Below are 21,184 nucleotides of genomic sequence, written 5' to 3'. Positions count from 1 at the left end.
TCAGTCCGCAGACCGACACTCTATCCACTGAGCCACACCAGTTTCGGCTCAACGTAACTCTCCTCTTCCTCTCCTGGCGCCGGGCTTCCTGGGTGTCTCCACTCCCATGCCTGTGGGTGCCCTCCTGAGCCCTGTGGCCATGTCCAGACCATTTCCCTGTCACCTTCAAAGCTTTGCCCGGCTGATAGGGCTCTGTGCTTGAGAACGGACCTATGAGCCAGGAGATCACGATTCAGTTCCCCATCAGGGCACATGCCAGGGGGTGGGCTCCATCCCCACTGTGGGGCATGCAGGAGGCAGCTGTTCCATGACTCTCCTCACTGATGTTTCTATCTCTCCCTCTCCCTCTCCCTCTCTGAAATCAATATGTACCCAAATAAAGTGTACCCAGGACTCATTCTAATTGCGTGAGGTGACAGATAGACAACTGCTCGCTCGCAAGAGTTTTGTGCCTACCCCAGAGTAGCCCCCCGGGGAGATGCCAGGGTTGCCTGGCCCCAAGCCTGTGGGTTTTCTTTCTTTTCTTTTTAAATATATTTTACTGATTTTTCTACAGAGAGGAATGGAGAGGGATAGAGTTAGAAACATGGATGACAGAGAAACATTGACCAGCTGCCTCCTACACAACCCCCACTGGGGATGTACCCACAACCAAGGTACATGCCCTTGACTGGAATCGAACCTGGGACCCTTCAGTCCGCAGGCCAACGTTCTATCCACTGAGCCAAACCGGTTTTGGTGCCCGTGGGTTTCCTGTGGGAATGGGTGAGGCAGGGGAGGCTGTGAATAATCTCCATGGGCTCCGGTCCCTGGGGGTGGTTTCCGGTGTACAGTTCCTGGCCCTGTGGGGATGGAGGCAGAGGAATCCTGGGGTGGGGAGTGACGGAGATAAAGGAGGTGGGGGCTCTGGATTGGCCGGTTTGCACGTGACAGTGTGGTCCCAGAAGTTGCTTGCTGTCTCCAGGAATTAGCTCTGGGGGCAGGCTCTCCGAAGGTCGCAGGGCCCCCAGGTGTCAAAGCACAGGTCAGACCATAACTCTGTCCATCCATCTCCTCCCCACAGCTCTGCCAGAACTCCAGCCGCTCCCTCCCGTGGCTTGGTTCCTTTGTCTCAGAGACGCCTGCCAGCCCCTCTCCTTCCCTTTTCCAGGCGCGCTGTTTCTCCCATCAGAAGGTGGGCCTATCCCTCCCATGGACCCCGGGCTGGCCCGGCTGGCTGTGACGGTGATGCTGTTAGAAGTGATGCCACACCAGCTGCAGGGGCTCAGGAGGGCGTGGGTGTGGGAGCTGCCACTCAACAATGCCTGCTTACTGCTGGGGAGACCTCAGAGGGAGAGCGGGAGAGAGGGGGAAAGAGAGGGGGAGGGAGAGGGAGGGAGAGGGGAAGAGAGGAAGACAGAGAGAGAGAAGGAAGGAGAGGGGGAGAGAGGGAGAGAGAGATTGCCTGGACACCTGAGTGCCCCTGGCTCAGACTTCTTGCCTCACTCACACCCAGGGACTGGCTGAGAGGCCCTGGCGGTGTCCGCGAGCTGCTGCTGCAGAACAAACTGCCCCAATTGATTAGTTATTGTGACAACGAGGCTGCCCTCAGCCGGAGGCTCTTCTGCTCCGTGCGGTATCTGCTGAGAATGGGACATCCAAGACATCTTTTTTCTTTTCTTTTTTAAAATATATTTATTATTGATTTCAGAAAGGGAGAGGGAGATAGAAACATCAATGATGAAAGAGAATCAATGATCATCTGCCTTCTGCACGCTCTCCCCCACCCCCCACTGGGGATAGAGCCCGCAACCCGATCATGTGCGGTTGACCGGAATGGAACCCAGGACCCTTCAGTTTACAGGCTAATGCCTCACCTGCGGTGACTGGGGTAGCCCAGGTATGGTCAGCTGACTCACCTGGTCAGGTGTCCCCGGTGAGGCCTCTCCACATGGCTGGTTTGGGTGTAGCATAGCGGGATGGTCTCCAGATAGTGAGACTGACGACCTGGCGATATGTCACCAAGGCGGAGGAAGGCGAAGCTGCCCATCCTCAGTCCTGGGCTGTGAGTTCCAGAACCTTCTATGACTGTAAGTGCATCAAAAACAGTCACAGGATCAATTGGGCGGAGCATCACACACTTACGAGGAGGAAAGGAATTGGTGACAAATGGAGACAGCTGGCCGCACCAGCTAGCAGCAGAACCAACCAGCTGAGCCCAATCTGGATTACAGAATCATGAGGAAGTAAACAGTTGCTTGAAGTCAGGAGGTTTTGGGGTGGTTTGTCATGCACCAACAGATAACTGGGACAGACATTGTTTTTCATGGTGGTGGCACCAATTTTTATATATTTTATTTATTTATTTTAATATACATTTTATTGATTTTTTACAGAGAGGAAGGGAGAGGGATAGAGAGTTCGAAACATCAATCCACACATCCACTGGGGATGTGCCCACAACGAAGGTACATGCCCTTGACCAGAATCGAACCTGGGACCTTTCAGTCCACAGGCCGATGCTCTAACCACTGAGCCAAACTGGTTAGGGCAGTGGTGGCACCAATTTGTAATCCCAGCCACAATGCACGAGGGCTGCCCCCCCCCGCCCACACTGTTTGATTCATTGAGTCATTGACGATAACCATGTGATAGGTGTGTCATGGCGTCCTCCCTTCTTCCTGGTAAAAGTCAAAGAGCCTGTTGCTCCTCCTGCACCCCAGTCTGGTCACAATAGCCACCTCCATTTTCTTTTATTTATTTATTTATTAAATATATTTTATTGGATTTTTACAGAGAGGAAGGGAGCTAGAGAGCTAGAAAGGTCTATGAGAGAGAAACATCGACCAGCTGCCTCTTTCACACCCCCTACTGGGGATGTGCCCACAACCAAGGTACATGCCCTTGACCGGAATTGAACCGGGACCTTTCAGTCCACAGACCGACGATCTACCACTGAGCCAAACCAGTTTCGGCTATTTTTTTATTAAATATGTTTCCATTGATTTTAGAGAGGGAGAGACAGAAACATCCCAGGCTACCCCCTGCCCCCCCCACACACACACACGGAGCAGCAATGCAGGCATGTGCCCTGACATGACCGGGAATTGAACAGGTGACCATTGGTGCATAAGATGATGCTCAACCCACTGAGCGACACCAGCCGGGCGGCCACCTCCGTTTTCAAACATGCCAGGAATGTCCCCAGCTCCGGGCCTCTGCAGCGCCTCATCCCACTGCCTGGAATGCGCTCCCTGTGTGATGCCATGACGCATGCTTTCTCCTTCCACTGACTTGTGGGTCAGGCCTGCTCTGCTCCCCACCTTCACCAGGACCCCCAGTCTCTAAAGCTGACCTACGCGTTCCCCCGCGGCAGGTACGGCCGCCTCACTCCGCACATAACTCTCTCCACGGGCTTCCCTGCCTTCCCCGCTGGAACAGGAGCAGGCGCTTTCAATGTGTGCGCTGTGTGTGTGTGTGTCCTGGGGGCCACGGCCAAGCTGGAGTGGTTGCCAGGAGGTGAGGAGTACCTGGAGCAAGCTGTCTGCGCCCGGGACATCGCCCACCCGGTTAGGGAGCCTGCGGCCCGGGACGCTGGTGCAGCCTGGGGTTGGGAGCCGGCCGCCTGGTCCCGAACAGGCCCCGAGCGGAAGGGACAAGGCAGGGGGAGGAGGCCCTCCGCTGGGCTGATCTGGATTGGCCTTGCTTCTCGGCGGCCGGGCACCTGGGCCCCGCGCTCACCCCGATCCCGCCCCTGCCCGCTGCCCTGGACCGAGGGCCGTGTACGGGAGCCGCGGCGAGCCCAGCGCCCGGACCACGGCCCTGAGACAGCCGGGGGCGCAGCGCCGGGAGCCGCGCGGGGACCGGGGCGTCGCGGGGGCGGGGCGCGCGGTCCGGGGTAAAGCGCGGGGTCGCGGGCGGCGAGAGAGCCGGTGCCGGCACAAAGCTTCCCGCGAAACTGACGTCGCGGGGCGGCCGCGCAGGCCCCGCCCCCTGCCGCGCCCCTCCCCCGCGCTCGCCCCGCTGCGCGGCGCGCCTGCGCACTGGCCGGCTCCCCGTTGGCCGCGGCGGAGCGGCGCGCGCCGGCTGGTGCAGGGCGCGCCCCCCTATTGGCCGGCAGGCGGCGGGCGGGGGTGTGTCCGCGCCGCGCCCCGCCCTCGTCTCCGCTCGCGGTGGTGCGCGCGGCGGCGGCGGCGGCGCGTGGCAGGTCCGGCGGGCTCGAGGCGGCGGCTGAGGCGGCCTGGTCCCGGCCCGGCCTCGTCCCGCCCGGCGGCCCGGACCCGACCCCGGCCCGCCCGCCCGCCCGGCTCGCTCGGCGCGCCGCGGCCCCGCCCCGGCCCGGCACCTCCCCAGGGAGCGGCGCCGCCGGCGAGCGCAGGCCTGGCCATGACCGACTTCAAACTGGGCATCGTGCGGCTCGGCCGGGTGGCCGGGAAGGTGAGCGGCGCGGGCCGGGGGCGGGCCGGTGGGCGCGGCGTCGGGGCGTGGGGCCGGGCCGGCCGGGGCCGCGGGGCCTGGCCGGGGGCGCCGGCCCGGCGGTTGTGCGGGCGGCGGCGGGCCGGCGGCGTGTCCCCGCGGGGCACCCTCCTTGGGCCGCGGCCTGGGGCCCGGGCGTGCGCCGCGGCCCGGGAGGAGGCGGCCCGGCGGCACCTGCGGCGCGGGGACCGCAGCGCCCTTCCGAGGCGGCGCGCTGGCTCGCCCCTGCGGAGGCCGGTGTGTGCGCGCCGCGCCGCGCCTGCGGGTCCGGTGGCGCCTCGCACGGGTTTCACGCGGCCAGGCCTCCCTCTGCTGCTCTCCCGCCCGGGCCCGCCCTCCGCGGGGCCGAGGCCGGGGCTCCTGGCACCTGTGGGCATTGAGGCTTGGCTGTTTCCAGGAGCCGGCCGGCCGTGCCGCTGACCAGCCCCGGACCGTACCCTGGATGGGAACCCTGTTCCCATCGCCAGCGGCGGAAGCTTCGGGTGGGAGAGGAGCAGAGGCAGTCAGACGAAGGTAACACGGACGCAGACCCTCGGGAGCGGCTTCCCGAGCCAGAGCGAGCCGGCCCTGTGGGGGCTGCTGCTGCCCGCCCGCCGGGCCTGCAAGAGGCGTGGCCTCCGACCTAGGGAAGGGTGGGCGCCCCGCAGCCCCGAGGCCCTCCTGACCCAGCGCCCAGCGGCACGCAGGAGCCTTCAGACCTTTTCCTCGGAGCGGAAAGTAAAAAGGTCAATTCCCTGGGCAGCTGTGCGCCGGCTGCCCGGCTTAAGAAATGAACGTTAATCGAAACCTTCTGGATATTCTGCCTCAGTCCCGCCCCCTTCCTCTGCTCCGGGGAAGCCGTGCCGGACTAGGCTTATTGACACCTGAGACGGCACAGCGTCGAGGTTGGCCAGCTTGGTGGCAGGTCGGATGGGTAGCCTCGTGCGGGTGGCAAGCGCAGCCCGATGCCCGCTCCTCTGGTGCGGCCTCGGGGGGACGGCAGCCCTGGCACGGCTACCTGCTGCCTGTGGCAGACCGCCCGCGCCTGCCGATCTCTGGCTCCTGAGGGGGCTGGTCCGTGCCTGCCTGTCACCAGTACCTTGCCCGTCCCGCATGTAACGTGTGAAATGTGGTTGATTTGTAGACCAAGTACACGCTGATAGACGAGCAGGACATCCCGCTGGTGGAGGGCTACTCCTTCGAGGTGAGGGCGCCCCCTTCCCAGCCCTTGGGGTGGGCCGGGCCGGGAGGGATGGCTTCCTCCCCAGGGGAGGGCCGGGAGCTCCCTGCAGAGCTCGGTCTCAGCGCTGCCTCTGTGGCACTCCTCCTCCCAGTGGCCACCCTGATCGCTCCTCTTCCCGAGGAGAGACCAGTTGTGCCACATCCATGACTGAATTCAACTTTTGAGCCCTGGTTCCTTAGGAGGCTGTCCCCCACCCCCCATGGCCTGGGCCCTGTCCCTCCCGGTGCCCAGTGCTCCTTCCTCTCTTCTTCCTGGCGCCCCTGCCTTCCACTGTGGCTGCTTGACCAGCTTCTGTTCAGGCCCCAGGCCCCAGGCCCCCACCGCTCCTCCCTCCGGGAAATCCTCGGGGACTCCCCACGCTCTCATCCCCGCTCCTCGCGCCTGCAGCAGCTGCTGGTGCCGGTGCCCTCACTGGTGGTGGCTTCTGTGAGACGAGGGCAGCTCCTCTCCCTGTCCACGGTGCTGCTGCCTGTCGCGCTCAAATGCAGGGGCTGGGGACACCGGGCCTCCCAGGGTCCCAGCTGCCTGTTCACGGCGCTTGGTGTCTCTAAGGGGATCTGAACGGTTGCTGCGCGTCGGAGGCTCCTTAGCAGACCTGTACCTTTTCCTTCTCAGGCCAGGATGGAGGTGGATGCCGATGGAAATGGTGCTAAGATATTCGCTTACGCCTTCGACAAGAACCGAGGAAGGGGCTCAGGCAGGCTTCTGCATGAGCTGCTGTGGTGAGTGTTACCGGGCTGCTTGCTCCCCCCTGGGTCCTGCACGAACCCTGGGGCACAGGAGCCAGGGCGGCCCCCTCGTGCTCTGTGCCCTCGGCCAACTCCAAGGAGTGGCGGCGTGCTGTGGCACCAGCAGGCCGCCGGGGAGGGGGTGTCCCCTGGGCACCCTGACTCCCGGTGTGCCCTCAGTCAGTGTGCGGGCAGTGCAGGGCGTGGCGGACGCTGGCTGGGCTGTGGAGGCGGGTCCAAGAGTGCCTGTTTCTAGGGAGCGGCACAGGGGCGGCATCGCCCCCGGCTTCCAGGTCGTGCATCTCAACGCGGTGACCGTGGACAATCGCCTGGACAACCTGCAGCTGGTGCCGTGGGGCTGGCGGCCCAAAGCGGAGGAGACCTCCAGCAAACAGAGGTGGGTCTTCGCTGCAGGCGCTGAGGACTGCTGCTCACACCGGGCCACGTTCCCCGCTGCCCGATGCTGCTGTGGTTCGGGGACCTGCTGTTGTCCCTGGACGTGTGGGCCTCTGTTCTGGGAGGCGGGGGAGGTCCTGGTGCTTCTCTTTGGGGGGGTCATCGATGATGGCTCCGTCAGGAGCAGGGCCGTCTAGGCTGGATGCCTGCAGGCGGTAGCACTTGTCCCCGTCCCCGAGGCAGGGGAGGTGTCCAGCTCCTGCACACAGGTCTTTTTGTCCTGCTCCGTGCCCAACACTGACGCAGTGGGTGAGGGAGCAGGCCACGTGGATCGGAGGTTGGTCTCCACTGAGTCCTGCAAACAGCGCTTGTGCTCAGCACAGGCACCCGCCGGTGGGAAGGCCGCTCTGAGGCCGTTCCTGCGGCCCGGGGGCGCCCAGCTCGGAGCTTCGAGGAGCCCCTGGGACGAGCGGGGGACCAGCAGCAGGACGGGGCTGGAGCTGACAGGCCAGGGTGTCTCTGGCCACATGCATTCCAGGCTCGGAGGGCCCCCACGGGCTTCTGCGTGCCCTCGGGCCTCTGGGCAGCTGTCCCCGACGGTGGTGGTGACTCCCAGCAGTCAGACGTCAGGGAGGTTGGACGGGTCAGTGTTTCCCGGGATCTTGGCAGACGGAGACGGGTGAACTGCCAGTTGTCATCCTCACGGTCTTGCTGGAGCCTGAGCAGCGGGTTCAGAGGCCACGTGTCGGGTGGTCCCAGGCTCTCAGACGTGCCTGCACCCCGTGCCTTCCTCCCAGGCGTTCAGCACGGAGGGGCAGGGCTGGGCGGAGCCCATGTAATCCTCGTCCTCCTGCATTTCTGGTTGAATGTGACGGACCCTGGCTGGTAGGTCCGCTGCTTAGAGCAGTGGTCGCCAACCGGTGGCTCGTGAGGTCTGAGAGGTTGGCGATCGCTGGGTTAGAGCATTGGTGTGAGATGCAAGTTTCCAGGGTTGGCCCCTGCTCAGAGCAAATACAAGAATCAACCAATGAATGCACAAATAAGTGGAACAAGACATGGGTGTCTCTCTCTCCTCCTTCCTGTCTCTCTTTGAAATCAATACATTAAAAACAAAAAAGAAAGAAGTGCCCTGGCTGGTGTGGCTCAGTGGGTAGAGTGTGGGTGTGGGGACTTAAGGGTTTCAGGTTTGATTCCAGTCAAGGGCACATGCCTGGGGCAGGCTTGATCCCCAGTAGGGGTCATGCAGGAGGCAGCCAATCAATGATTCTCTCTCATCATTGTGTTTCTATGTCTCCCTCTCCCTTCCTCTCTGAACTCAATAAACATACGTTTTAAAAAGAAAAGAAAGTGACAAAAACAAGGCCCAAGTTTGGCTGAAGCAGCGATCGGGCACTGATTGGCGCGGCCACCAGAGCGGCAGACGCGCTGTCCCCCGGCAGGTCCCCGAGGCCTCGCAGGTCTGGGTCACCAGTGAGCTGCGTTAGCTCACGTTTCTCCCCGGGCGCTGGGATGGACGGCTGTTCCACCAACAGAACCGAAGGAGCAGGGCTGCCGCCACAGGTCCCCGGGGCCAGTGAGCACGTGTGTGCGGTGTCCATGCGGGACCTGCCCTCCCCGACCCAGCAGGCCCCCTAACCCCCTGTCACCAGCGAAGGGTCTGCTGCTCCGGTCCCTCCTCCTAAGGCCGACCAGCCCCCTGTGTCCACCACGTGCTCCTTATCCTTCGTCAGGCGGCGGCACTGGGTGGCTGCTCGTTCCAGCGTGGGGAGCGATGCTGCTGTGAGTGGGTGTGCAGACCCCCGTCAGCACCCCCTGTCAGTTCTTGTGGGCGTGTCCCCGGAGTCAGATTGCGGGTCCTATTGGTGATTTTCTGAGGGCCCTCAGACAGTTCCCCAATGGCTCCCCGCCGGACGGTACACGGTGCCCAGGCCCCCTCCACATTCCCTCAGCACTTAGTTTAGTTTGTTTAACAGCAGCCGTCACTGTGTGTGTTGACTCATTGTAGTTTGCTTTTTCCTGCCCACTGGGGATGTTGAGCATGTCCTCGTGGGCGTTGGGCCATTTGTGTGTCTGGAGAATGTGTAGCAGTCCTGTCTTTAAGTTGTGTTATCTTGTTGCATTGTACTGACCTTTATGTACTCTGTAACCGTTATCACATCTTGGCTTGCAAATCTTTCCCCTCATTTTCTGGGTTACCTTTTTACTCTGGACAGTATTTTGATGCACAACAGCTTAAATTGTGTGAGGTCCACACGTCTGTTTCCTCTGTCACCTGTGGCTCGGCGGCATGCCCAGGAAATCGTGGCCAGGCCCAGTGTAGGGCAGCTTTTGTCCTGGGTTTGCTGCTGCTGCTTTTTTTTTTCTTTTTAATACTTTATTGATTTTTTACAGAGGGGAAGGGAGAGGGATAGAGAGTTAGAAACATCGATGAGAGAATCATTGATCAGCTGCCTCTTGCACACCCCCCACTGGGGATGTACCCGCAACCAAGGTACATGCCCTTGACCGGAATCGATCCTGGGACCTTTCAGTCCGCAGACGGACGCTCTACCACTGAGCCAAATCGGCTTCGGCTGGGTTTGCTTCAGAGAGACCTTGTGTTTGAGGTCTTATTTTTAGGTCCTTGGTTCATTTTGAGTTACCCTGTTTCCCCAAAAATAAGACAGTGTCTTATATTAATTTTTTCTCCCAAAGTTGCGCTAGGTCTTATTTTCAGGGGATGTCTTATCTTTCCATGCGCTAGGTCTTATTTTCAAAGGATGTCATATTTTCGGGGAAACACGGTAGTTTTTGTGTATGGTATTGGGTGAGGGTGACCCTTCCCATTCCTCTTTTTAAAAAAATATTTTCATTGATTTTTTACAAAGATACAAGGAGAGGGAGAAATATCAACGATGAGAGAGAACCATGGATCGGCTGCCTCCTGCACACCCCACACTGGGGATGGAGCCCATAATCCAGGCATGTGCTCTGACGGGGAATTGAACCAGTGACCTCTTGGTTCCTGGGTCGACGCTCAGCCACTGAGCCACACCAGCCGGGCTCCTTTCCCTCTTTTACCCAAGTCCCCACAGGCCTGGGGTTAAACTTCCTGGAAGGCCACGGTGCTGCCTGTCAGGGCGCCTCATCGGAGCCCTCAGTTGCAGCCCTGCTGTCCTCACACGGACCGGGTGGAAGGGTGCGGGCAGCACAGCACCGAGGGGAGGAGGCGCAGACCGGCGGCGGAGCAGGCGCTGCTGGGGCCCTGAGCAGGGAGGGGACTGCTGCTGGCTCAGGTGGCGCCGTGGTGGAGTCCTGAGGCAAGTCCCGTGCCTGCCGTGTCCCTGGCGCCGGGTGCGGGAGACCCAGCCCTGCTCTGCGCCTGTCAGCGGGGAGACCAAGGCTACAGAGTAGGTGTCAGTGGGGATGAGCCCACAGTGCGGGTGGGCCACGTCCAGTTGCCAGGACAGAAATGGGGGTGGCTGTCCTGGGTCCTGCATCATCCTCTGTCCTAGAGCTGGGCCCCTTCTCCTTCAGGGAGCAGAGCTTGTACTGGCTCGCCATCCAGCAGCTGCCCACGGACCCCATCGAGGAGCAGTTCCCCGCGCTGAGCGCCACGCGGTACTACAACGCCAACGGGGACGTGGTGGAGGAGGAGGAGAGCTCCTGCACCTACTATGAGTGCCACTACCCGCCCTGCACCATGATCGAGAAGCAGGTACGTCCGCTCCGCTCCGTCCCCTCGGGCTCGGGCCCTGCAGCTGCGGGGCTGGGGCCGGGGCCGGGGCTGGGGCTGGGGCCGGGGCCGGGGCCGGGGCCGGGGCCTCGGCCTCCCATCGGACGTAGTTCTCCGCAGGACTGAGGTCACCTGCTCTGTGCTTTCAGCTCCGGGAGTTCAACATCTGCGGGCGCTGCCAGGTGGCGCGGTACTGCGGCTCGCAGTGCCAGCAGAAGGACTGGCCCGCCCACAAGAAGCACTGTCGGGAGAAGCGGCGCCCCTTCCAGCACGAGCTCGAGCCGGAGCGATGACTGGGCAGCGGCAGCTCGGCTGCGGCTCCAGGCCCGCCCTGGACACCGCGGACACGGTGGTGGTTGAGCCCGGTGTGGAAGAAGCCGGCAGCGCCCGGAGCGGCGGCGGCAGCCCTGGTTGTGGGCACTTGGCGGGGCCAGCGCTCCCCTGGAAGTGCTCCCTGCAGCAGGACAGCTGGGAGGCTCCCGCCAGGATGCTTCTCATTATTTATATGTTAATATGTTTGTAAACTCATGTACAGTTTTTTGGGGGGGAGGCCGTGGGGGGTTAGGAGTTACAAATAGAATCATTTGCTGTCATCCTCAAGCAGCAGACGGTCAGGCCACGGGTCTGACTGTCACAGAGAGGAGCCGCCAGGAGCGCGGCCTCGGTGTGGCGTCCACACGGAAAGTAAAGGGCAGTCACCCAGCACCTGCTCTGCGCTCCTCCTTTCCGCTGAGCCTGTTTCTGCGGGGCCGGGCCCTGGGGTGGGGGCTGCTGCGATCCCGGGCTTCTCCCAGGAGTGAGCCCAGGCCCCTGGCCTGTGGCGTGGAGCGGCCCGGAGATCGCAGCCCAGCTGTGACGTTCTCGCCTGGACTCCCTGGGGCCCTGCCTGTGAACAGCGACCTGGAGGACGGGAGCTCTGCTCCCCACACCGTGCTGGGCCTCCGCCTCCCTGGAGCCACAGATGTCCGAGTGCTGGGCCACCCGGCAGCACCCTGCACAGCCACCCCGGGGCAGGGAGCTGGGCTGTGTGGTTGGCATCTGGCTGGGAGGATGACTGGGCAGCCCCGGCCCTGGAGTTCCTGCTACTCTCCATGCCAGCTCTTCTGTGCTCACCGTGGCCTGGCTGGGCGGCCCATGCTGGCCTGTTCTCTGCTGAGCTTCCCGCTGCTCCTTTGCATGCGTGGTGTCCCGTGCAGAGTCCCGGGGAGCAGGCAGGAACAGGAGGGCTCTGTTCGCACCCTGAAGGAGGGTTTTCTGGACGGGAGAGGACTCGCATTCCCACACACTTGTTTGGCCAGAAGCTCCTTGGCCAGCGGTCAGGCGTGGGTATTTTCTGGGTCCGAGTTTTGCCCCACGGGCGGTCTGTTCAGGTCCCTCCAGGCCCTGGGATGAGCAGTGATGGGCTCCGCTATTGGGGACGGTGACGTGTGTGATCCTGAGAGAGAGTTGTCCCTACAGCTGGCTTGAGCTCTCGGGACATTCCCGGTGACTCTGCGTCCAGAGGCCAGTTCTGGCCCGGACAGTTGGGGGTGGGGCCCTGAGTGCTCAACGGCTGCTTTCAAACAGGCTCCTGGGCAAGGAGGCACCAGGCTGCGGCTGCGGGTTCTGCCTGTCCTGTGGGGAGTGGCCAGGTTGGTCCTCCAGCCGGCCTACATCCCCTGACCAGCACGTTGCTCTGCAGTCAGCCATCCATCAGAAAACGCATTGGAAGGGACGTGCCAATCTGCTGACCACAGTGCCCACTGGGTCCTGACACTCGGCTGCTTCCTATGTGTCCCGTGGTGCTTCGGGCATAGCCTTGACCGCGGGGTCGCTGTCGGCCATGGAGCTGGTGCCACAAGAGGCAGCGTCCCAGCCCTGGGCTGAGCTGGGAGCGTGGCCTTGGCCTACAGTTGGCCCTGCAGCAGTTCCTTCCCTGTGCTCATGTCACCGCCATGGCGTCTGGAGAGGTGCTGTTGGTCCACAGACTCACTAGCTTCCCTTGTCTGCTGCCTGGTACCCAGCCCAACCTCTTGATCTTTGTAGCCACACAGCTGAGCATCTAGGAAGTCCAACATTCAGCAGGTCCGTTCACCGTGGGGCCTGTTTTTGACCTGTTGGGAATGTGGCGGGTGGAAAACATCTCTCTTTGGGGCAGAGTCCACGACTGTTCCCAGTCCTCCTTTCTTCAGCGGTGTCAGCGTCCTGTAGCCCCGGGTCTGACCGAGGCTGTGCTGGCCACTCCTTTATATGCTGAATCTAAGTGGCGGGGGACCCCTGCCCTCCCTGGACACTGGATGTTCTCCAGGCCCCTGCACCTGCTGCGGAGGGCCTGGCTCCTGTGGCACCTCCAGGAGTGCCTGTGTCCTCTCCTGCTGGGCCGCCCGCCTTCCTGGGTGGGCAGGAGGGAAGGAGGGCAGCCGAGGCCCAGCTCCTTCCAGCCTGGACTCCGCTGCACGCATGTGGAGGCCCTTTGCACACTTCCCTTCTCCGCTGCCCTCATGGGCCCAGCTGTCCTGTCAAACCCCAGGCAAGGGGCGCGCCCTGGCACGTGGCGCCCGCCGAGGTCCGCCTGGCGGGAGGGGGCGCAAGAGCTCGGCCTTAGAAGGGGGCGGCAACTGCGGCCGGAAGTCCCTCCCCTGCACGCCGGAAGGAGTCGGGAGGGAGGCCACTGCGGAAGGGGAGCTAGTACCTACCCGTGCGGCGGCGCGGGCGCTCCTTTCGCGCTTGGGTTCCTGCCGCAGATCCCGTCGCCCCGGCCTCGGCCCCTCCCGGGCGCGCAAGCTGGCCTCGTCATCCGTCCACAGCGCCGCGGCCGGGGCCGGGGGGCCGGGCGGGCCCGCGCAGCTGCTGCAGGCGCTGGACACGGAGTTCACGGCGGACTCGGTGGAGTGGTGCCCGCTGGAGGGCTACCGGCACCTGCTGGCCTGCGGCACCTACCAGCTGCGGGAGCCGGAGAGCCAGGTGCGGGCGGCCCTGGGGCTGTCGCGGTCCCGGGCGGGTGGCCCGCGCCGGGGGTCTGGGGGGCAGAGCCACCCCGGCCCCCGCCCCCGCCCCACGGCCGCACCTCCCCGGTCTGCGGCCGCAGCGCTGAGACAGCCGCCCCTGGGCCCACGGGGGCGGGGCGGCGTCGGCCTGGGGCCCGGGGGCAGATCTCTGAGGCTGAAGGCCTTCTGGTTGCGGCGTGGCTCCAGCTGATGTGAAGAGAAAACGCGGCTGTGTGGGGACTGCACCCAGTCTGTGGGGGCAGACATGTGGGCCCAAACCGCGACCCTGAGGGGTGACCGCTGGCGCTGGAGCACAGGCCCCAGCCGGCCTGCCCTGTGCGGCCCTGAGCAGCGCTGGCCCCTGTGGGCTGGTGTGGAGGGAGGCTCTGAGCTGGGCCCGCGCATTGCCCGGCAGCCCTCTCCCTCGCTCCCTGCCCCACCGTCAGCCTCTGTCAGGGTCACCTGGACACCTGCATCTTTTGCAGAGCAAAGAGGACGTTCCTGAGCCTCAGGCCCGCTTGGGCCGCCTCTACCTGTACAGCTGCAGTGGCCCCTCTGCTTGCTCGGTGACTGAGATTCAAAGACGAGACACGTCTGCCATCCTGGACATGAAATGGTACGGACCCGCCAGCAGCCCCACGGCCTGGAATCGCGTCACTGGCAGGGAGCCTGATGCCGGCAGCATTCCGTCGCCTCGGAGCAGCTCGGCTCTTCACCGCCCTCCCGCCTGCGGGCACTCGCGGGGTGATGCAGCCTGGGGTCCGTGTCCTTTGTCAGTCTCCCAGCCCCGGAGTCAGCCCCGTTCTGAGAGTGGTGCTGGTGTGAGGGTGTGTACGCTGGGGATCCAAAGCAGCGTAGGGGCTCCCCTGTGAACGGCGAGTTCCTGGGGTGCTTTGTGCCATCCTGCGCCCCTGTCCTGACTGGCACGTGGACTCTCCCCTCAGGTGCCACATCCCGGTGGCCGGCCACGCCCTCTTGGCTGTGGCCTGTGCCGATGGGCTCATAGGGCTATACCAGCTGCTGAGATCCAAGGTCAGTGGCCGGGGACGGGCTGGAGGGGACCCTACGGAGAGGGTTTCAGGGGCACGTCTCCCTGGGGTGGTCTCTGTGCAGGGAAGTCCCACGCGCAGCGGTCCGGGGCAGCCGCGGCCCGTTTTAAAGTGTCGGGTTCTTCCCCGCAGGTGGGCAGGGTTCGGCCTCTCCCTCTGATAGGAGGTCCCGTGTGTGTCATCGCAAAAGGACTGAAGCAGCGGGCTGCTGGCTTAGCTGTCGACGGCTCGGAAAGGACTTCTGTAAGGAGAGCCTGGACCACCGTCCTTTTTTTTTTTTTTTTTTTACAATGTATTCTTATTGATTTCAGAGAGGAAGGGAGAGGGGGAGAGAGGGAGGAACCCCAGAGGTGAGAGAGAGTTACTGATCAGCTGTCTCCTGCACGCCCCCCCCTGGGGATCGAGCCCACACCCGTGACCTGGTTTATAGGTCGCCGCTCAACCATTGAGCCACACTGGCCGGGCAGCAGAGACTTTCTTACGTGGGACCTGCCCTTCTCAGTGACGGTTGGGAGAGCACATGATCACAGCCCTCATCCTTGGGAGCCGGGAGGGGAGGGGAGAGGAGGGGACAGCCCCCGCCAAGGCCATGCCTGCTCTGGAGCACACAGGATCTGCGGCGGGAGGCAGCGGAGGGCTGTGTGGAGAGGCCTTGCTCCGGCCGCGGGAAGGAGCGGCTTGTCCTGGGAACAAGGGAGAAGACGGGGCCCCGGGACCGGATGGAGGGCCAGGGCTGGGATCGAGGCAGCAGCCGTAAACCCGGAGCCGCTGTGGGAGGGTTAAGCGGGTCCAGGTCGCGTAATGAAACCTCCGAAGGTGTTAGGAGAGACAGTGCTTCAGCAGCCAGTCGTGGCTTCTGGAAAGGAAACCAGGGGGAAGTGTCTGTTGTCTCTGTCTCTGAAGACCCAGCAGCCCGGGGAGCTGAGGGCGGCCACCAGGGCCTTCCGAGCCCGTGGGGGGAGCGGGGGACGGGCAGCGAGGGGCTGAGCGCCATGCCTGCTTCCCCGAGGTCACTCGTGGCTGGGACTTCCTCCTGCAGGTGTATGAGCTGTTGGGTCCCCCGGGAGCGAAGGAGGGCGAGAGGGGGCGGCGGCCGGAGCCGGGGGCTGCCCTCCAGGTTCCCCGGCAGCCCTTGCAGCCGTCTGTGTCCCAGGAGACCGCCTACCGCCTGCAGCCGCTCGCCAGCTTTGCCCTGAGCAAGCAGGGCCTGGCCTTGTCCCTGGATTGGTCCACCGGGAAGGCGGGAAGGTGAGGGCCCCGTCTTCGTTCTTCCCCGTGCTTCCCCGGCCGCGGCCCCTGGACCTGGGGTGCCATGCCAGCCCCCCCGCCCCCCAGGACAGAAATCCCAGCCTTCTAGCTAAGGGTGGTGTCTCCGTCCGGAGCGGGTGACAGGGACTGACCTCCACAGGCTGAGTGGGAGCGCCGCTCTGCAGGTGCCCAGGCAAGCTGCTTACACACCTGCCCACGTGCCAGGCCCAGGCAGAGCCGCCGGGGGTTTGCTTGGGCCCCTGGAGAGGCGATGAGGTGGGTCTGAGTGACGTTCACCGGGTTCTCCGTTGCTCCCGTGTCCAGGGACAGTCATCAGCCCTTAAAGATCATCAGCAGCGACTCCCGGGGCCAGCTGCACCTGCTCCAGCTGGGCGAGGCGGGGTCCCAGCTGCACGAGGTGGCCGCCTGGCAGGCGCACCAGTTCGAGGCCTGGATCGCGGCTTTCAATTACTGGCAGACGGACGTGGTGTACTCCGGTGGGTGTCCTGCGCCGGCGTCACCCTTCCCTCTCCGACCCTGGCCTCGCTGGGACCGGAGACCTCGTGTGCAGAATGCGCTTTCCGGGGCGGGAGCTGTGGCTGCCCCCCACCTCTCAGCTCAGCGGCGCCCGCTGCAGGATCTGCGGGAGCCCTGCCCTGCTGAGCTGTCTGCGCCGTCGGCAGGGCCCCAGCATGGCCGGTGCTTGTGGGTCCCGGGGGCTCGGGGCTGGATTTCAGGCTGCTGCTGCCTTTGTGGGGGTTTGCCTTCCTGAGGGAAAGGGGGTGGGAGAGAGGGGTCAGCTTCCTGGTGCTGCGACTTGGGGACGAGGAGGGAGCTGTGGCCGGTCCAGCCTCTGGCCCAGGCAGGGTTCTCCCCGCGGAGGGGCGGCCTTGGTCTCTGAGGGGACAGGTGAGGAGCCGCTGCCCCTGCAGGAGGCAGAGGTCCCACCTGCTCCTGCTCTGTCCCTGGCGGGGAGGAGCGGGCTCTTCGGTCAGACCGGGAGGCTGGGCGGGCTCGCCTCCACCAGACCGCTCCTGCCAAGGTTCTGGTCACGGCCCCCAGGCCAGCGGCCCCTTCGGCCCATCTTGCTTGGCCCCTCACAGCATTTGGCATGCGACCCTGGGTCTGGATCCGGGCTCCCCTTCCGCTCTCCACCCTGCCTTCTGCCTCTGTCCTCACTCAGCAGGTGGCTCTCCTGAGCGCAGGCACTGTCCCTGCTGGAGACACCTGCCCTCGGCCCTCCTCCAGAGGGCGCCGCGGAGCCCCACCGTGTCAGATGGCACCCCTGCTCCTCTCTCTTTAAAAATGTGGAACACTTCATGAATTTGGGTGTCATCCTTATGCAGGGGCCATGCTAATCTCTATATCGTCTTCATTTAGTATAAGTGCGGCCAAAGCGAGCACTCTGCTTTTTTTGAAAAAAATATATTCTATTGATTTTTTACAGAGAGGAAGGGAGAAGGATAAAGTGTTAGAAACAACGATGAGAGAGAAACATCCATCAGCTGCCTCCTGCACACTCCTTACTGGGGATATGCCTGTAACCAAAGTATCAATACACGCCCTTGACTGGAATTGAACCTGGGACCCTTCAGTCCTAAGGCCAACGCTCTATCCATTGAGCCACACCGGTCAGGGCACACCCTGCTCTTAACATCCAGCCCCAGCACAGGGTTTGGCGGCCACACCAGAAACCTCTGCCTCCTCGGCCCCCCGGGTCCGCCCTTGTTGGTCTTCTCAGGTCTCGGCACTGGCCGCCCCTCTCCTCCCCTGTCCGGCCTCCGTCTCCTCTGTCATGGCTCATCCTGTGTTTCGCGCTTACCTCCCCCCAGGGCGGGGCCTCAAACAGCCTCAGAAACACCGAGGATTTCATTTCATTCTCCAGTTAGTCCCTCTGCCTTGCGGCTCAGCTGACGCAGGGCAGGGGTGTAGTGGGCAGTGAGTCGATCATTCAGGACCAATCCAGTTACTCGGCGAGCGTTCTCTGAGCGCCTGCTGTGCGCCAAGCTCTGCTCTGGGCGCTTGGGCACATGCGTGAGGGAGGGACAGTCCCTGCCTTCACTGAGCCCACATTAATGGGAGGGCATGGACAGAACCGACACCAAATAGACAGTAAATTAGCACAGTGGTCGGCAAACTCATTCGTCAGCAGAGCCAAATATCAATAGGACGACGATCGAAATTTCTTTTGAGAGCCAAGTTTTTTTAATTTAAACTATATAGGTAGGTCCATTGTTATTAACTTAATTAGGGTCCTCCTAAGCTGGCCTTTGCAAAAAACTCAAGGGGCCAAAAAGCCGCATGTGGCTCAGCCGTGGTTTGCCGACCACTGAGTTAGCCAATCGCACAGGAGGGCCGAGGCAGTAGGTGCTGGTAAGGATGGGGCCAGGGGTCAGGGTGCTGCGCCGGTGCAGAGGGTCCCGTTACAGAGCCGGTCCTGTGGGGAGGCCTAGAGGGGGGGAGCCTGGCGCGCTGGACAGCGAGAGGAGCAGTGACAGGAGGAACCGTTCGTGCAGGAGCAGGTGACGGAGGTCACCGCCAAGGCCAGGGCCGTGCAGGCAGCCCCGGAGCTTGGCCTCGGCTGGTGTAACGGAGCCCTCACGGCAGCTCGGCTTGCTGGCCCTCACTCGGAGTCGCGCCACGGGGACCTGGGAATGCCCCGTCAGGCCTGCCGCGGAGCTGCCAGCTCTCCCTTCTTCCCTGCAGGCGCCTCTCCGAGTCCAAAGGCAGTGGTGGCTCAGGGTGCCTGGGCGGGGTGCTGACCTGAAACCCAGGAAAAGGGGCCCCTCCCCTCACGGCCTCGGGTTCCCGCTGTGAGACACGCCACCTGCTGCTGCAGGCCACTGTCAGCTGTGCTCTCCGCAGGTGGGGACGACGCCTTGCTGAAAGGCTGGGACACCAGGGTCCCCAGCGCACCGGTGTTCACCAGCAAGAGGTAAACCCCGGGCCGGCGGTGGGCTGACAGCGCCTCCCGGAGGGGCTGCCCGCGCCTGCTGAGGCCTTGCCCTTTGGTTACAGACACGGCATGGGGGTGTGCAGCATCCAGAACAACCCCCACCGGGAGGGCATCCTGGCCACCGGGAGGTGAGGCCGCGGCCGTTCCTGCGCCCTTCCTGTCCTTGGGCCGGGGTGCGGGTGGGGGAGGGGGACGGCCCCCGGTCCTGGGAGACGACCCTGCATGGGGCCCCGTCGTTGGGTTTCAGCTATGACGAGCACGTGCTGCTGTGGGACACGCGGAGCATGAGGCAGCCGTTCGCAGACGTGCCCCTGCAGGGCGGGGTGTGGCGGCTCCGGTGGCACCCGGTGCACGGCCACCTGCTCCTGGCGGCCTGCATGCACGGAGGCTTCAGCATCATCGACTGCCGGCAGGCCACAGGTGAGGGCCCCCGCCTCCTCCCCCTCGTCCCCGCGTCCCCCAGGCCGGCTCTGAGCGCACCGGAGTCTCGGTTGCAAGCACTGTGCCCTTGGGCTGCAGTTCTTCCCTGAGCAGCTCGGTGGTTCTGGAGCCTTCTGCATTGCGGGGGACCTCTGTGCCAGGAGCCTTCGCACTTGTCACCTTCCTAACCACCCTTGGCCCATCTTCTGCCTTGTCCTTCCTGCCGGCGGACAAGGTGGTCTGCGCGGCCAGGTGCGCCCAACGTGTTTCCCTTCCTCTCCTGCTCCACTCCCCCTGTGGGCGGAAGCAGCACCGGGAGTGCTGGCAGGCCCTGGGAGTCGCCAAGCACGGACCTGGCCGGTGCGGCCCTTGTGAGCGCTGTTGCGATTCAGACGGCTGTGGCCCTGACCCTGCACGTGGGAGGCAGAGGTGGCCACCCTTTGGTGCTGGCCTTTCCGGCTGGTGACTGCTCTGCGCTCACATCTCCTCAGTGGCCCTGGCGTTCCTCAGCGGCTCCGGCCAGCCTCGGCCGGACCCCTCTCTTTCTCTGGTCCTGTCACTCTGACCATCGGCAGCTGTGTGCCTTCTGGAGAGGCCTGGCCTCCCCCGGTCCCACCTCCAGCCTCCAAGTTGCCACAGCAGCTTAGGAAACCGCCAGGAAACTGCTCACATTCCAACCCTTCCAGCTGAATGTGCTGACGGACCATCCAGCTTGTCACCACGCCCCGGGCCTTCCCCTCGTCCCCGTGTTTGTGGCTCCCCAGGAACCGTGCTCTCCCTGCCTTGCCCTCCGCGGGCAGCTCCTTTGTCCTCAGCTGTGCACACGTCCTGCCAGCCAGGCCCAGTGCTCTCAGGTGCATGGAGCATCGCGCCTGGTGTCAGCCGGCCTCTGTCCACCCCACGCCCACTCCCGTGGTGCTCGCCGTGAGGGCAGGCAGGGCCATCAGCAGGGTCAAAGAGACCAGCTCAGTATAACGATGCATTTCCTGTTCTGTCTCTGTCCAGAGAAGAAGCAGAACATGTGCACGGTTTGTGTGTCCCACACGCTGCCCAGGTCCCTGCTGTACGGAGCCGACTGGTCCTGGCTCACCTTATGCCGTCTGCCTGAGCAGCAGCTGTCATCCCACTCAGCGCCCTTACCCGGCCGCCCCCTAGTGGCCGGAACGGGAGCCGAGGGCGGAGCCCAGTGGCCAGGACTTCCCTGTCCTGGCAGTCTCGCAGAAGTCAGGAGTGGGAGCAAGGAGAGTCCTCGCCTGCCGTCCACAGAGGCGAGGAGCAGCGGCAGCCAGCGGCACAGCCCAAGGACCAAGGTCCGTGTCTGTGACCCAAGAGTGGGCAGACCCGACCTCGACATCAACCTGCTGGCCACATGCTCCTTCTATGACCACGCTCTCCACCTCTGGAGGTGGGACAGCAGCTGAGCAGGGAGCGGCCGGCTCGGGACCACACAGACCAGGCCGTGAACGAGCTGCCTCGGACCCTCCGAGGGCACATGCCTGGGTTGTGGGCTCGATCGGGGAGGGGGGGGGGGTACAGGAGGCAGCTGATCCATGATTCTCATCGTTGATGTTGCTATCTCTCCCTCCCCCTCTGAAATCAATTAAAAACAAACACAAAATACTGAGATTCTAGCCGGGAGGGCCTCTCCCAGCTCTCAGGCTTGTCTTCTGTGGATCTGACTTTCAGTTCTTCCCACTCGTTTAAGCCATGTTTATAGTAACTACATCAGCAGAGAGATTTTACATGCACTTTTAAAAGATCACCCACCGCACTGAGGCACCGGAGGCGCTTCTGTCTGCCAGGGTGCAGCAGGGGGAGGGGGTGTGGGTGGGGAAGGCGGGGTGGGCTCCTCGGGCTTCCTCCTCCTGGCTTCCGGGAGCTGCACGCGAGAAACGCACACACAGCTGGGCTCCTGACCCCCGATGTCCAGACAAGGTCACCAGGGGCACGGGCCACCGCTGAACTCACCAAACCGTCAGCATTACTGGGGGGGGGGGGGGGGGGAGGTTGAGCCAGAAACGTGCCCTGG

The 21,184-nt window shown here is 63.4% G+C and overlaps 2 protein-coding genes across 4 annotated transcripts; both read left to right on the top strand.

Annotated features, from left to right (window-relative positions):
* Nucleotides 1-4,150: 4,150 nt before the first annotated feature.
* Nucleotides 4,151-11,040, top strand: ZMYND19 (zinc finger MYND-type containing 19). The gene is given in 8 exon segments (XM_084898600.1): nucleotides 4,151-4,416; nucleotides 4,853-4,871; nucleotides 4,874-4,968; nucleotides 5,579-5,638; nucleotides 6,293-6,399; nucleotides 6,662-6,802; nucleotides 10,318-10,498; nucleotides 10,666-11,040. Coding segments are annotated over 8 exon segments (798 nt in total). The 5' UTR covers nucleotides 4,151-4,365; the 3' UTR covers nucleotides 10,810-11,040.
* A 1,876-nt stretch (nucleotides 11,041-12,916) lies between these two features.
* On the top strand, nucleotides 12,917-20,899 carry DPH7 (diphthamide biosynthesis 7). Of its 3 annotated transcripts, none has more exons than XM_084898593.1 (10): nucleotides 12,917-13,459; nucleotides 13,968-14,098; nucleotides 14,427-14,514; nucleotides 14,664-14,775; nucleotides 15,587-15,779; nucleotides 16,104-16,276; nucleotides 18,645-18,714; nucleotides 18,798-18,863; nucleotides 18,983-19,155; nucleotides 20,161-20,899. In XM_084898593.1, exons 1-10 carry the CDS (start codon nucleotides 12,956-12,958, stop codon nucleotides 20,574-20,576), a joined length of 1,926 nt encoding a protein of 641 aa, XP_084754719.1. In that variant the 5' UTR covers nucleotides 12,917-12,955; the 3' UTR covers nucleotides 20,577-20,899. The 3 variants fall into 3 exon arrangements, with proteins under 3 accessions (XP_084754719.1, XP_084754718.1, XP_084754720.1); XM_084898592.1 differs by having other exon boundaries at nucleotides 14,664-14,774; nucleotides 15,571-15,779; nucleotides 20,161-20,898; XM_084898594.1 differs by lacking the exon at nucleotides 14,664-14,775 and having other exon boundaries at nucleotides 12,919-13,459; nucleotides 15,571-15,779; nucleotides 20,161-20,898.
* The last annotated feature ends 285 nt before the right edge of the window (nucleotides 20,900-21,184 follow it).

The sequence above is a fragment of the Pipistrellus hanaki genome, assembly GCF_964339955.1.
Source record: "Pipistrellus hanaki genome assembly, chromosome: 11".
NCBI lineage: Eukaryota > Metazoa > Chordata > Mammalia > Chiroptera > Vespertilionidae > Pipistrellus > Pipistrellus hanaki.
The sequence above is the reverse complement of the archived record's forward strand: the minus strand, read 5'-3'. Positions and strand labels throughout refer to the sequence as shown.

What these genes read in the sequence shown, in the direction of transcription:
- DPH7 (XM_084898592.1), top strand. Translation starts at nt 12,956, where the DNA reads ATGTGGAGGCCCTTTGCACACTTCCCTTCTCCGCTGCCCTCATGGGCC. An exon ending in GACGGACGTGGTGTACTCCG is followed by an intron (nt 16,277 to 18,644) that starts GTGGGTGTCCTG and finishes TGCTCTCCGCAG; the next exon opens with GTGGGGACGACGCCTTGCTG. An exon ending in GGCATCCTGGCCACCGGGAG is followed by an intron (nt 18,864 to 18,982) that starts GTGAGGCCGCGG and finishes GTTGGGTTTCAG; the next exon opens with CTATGACGAGCACGTGCTGC.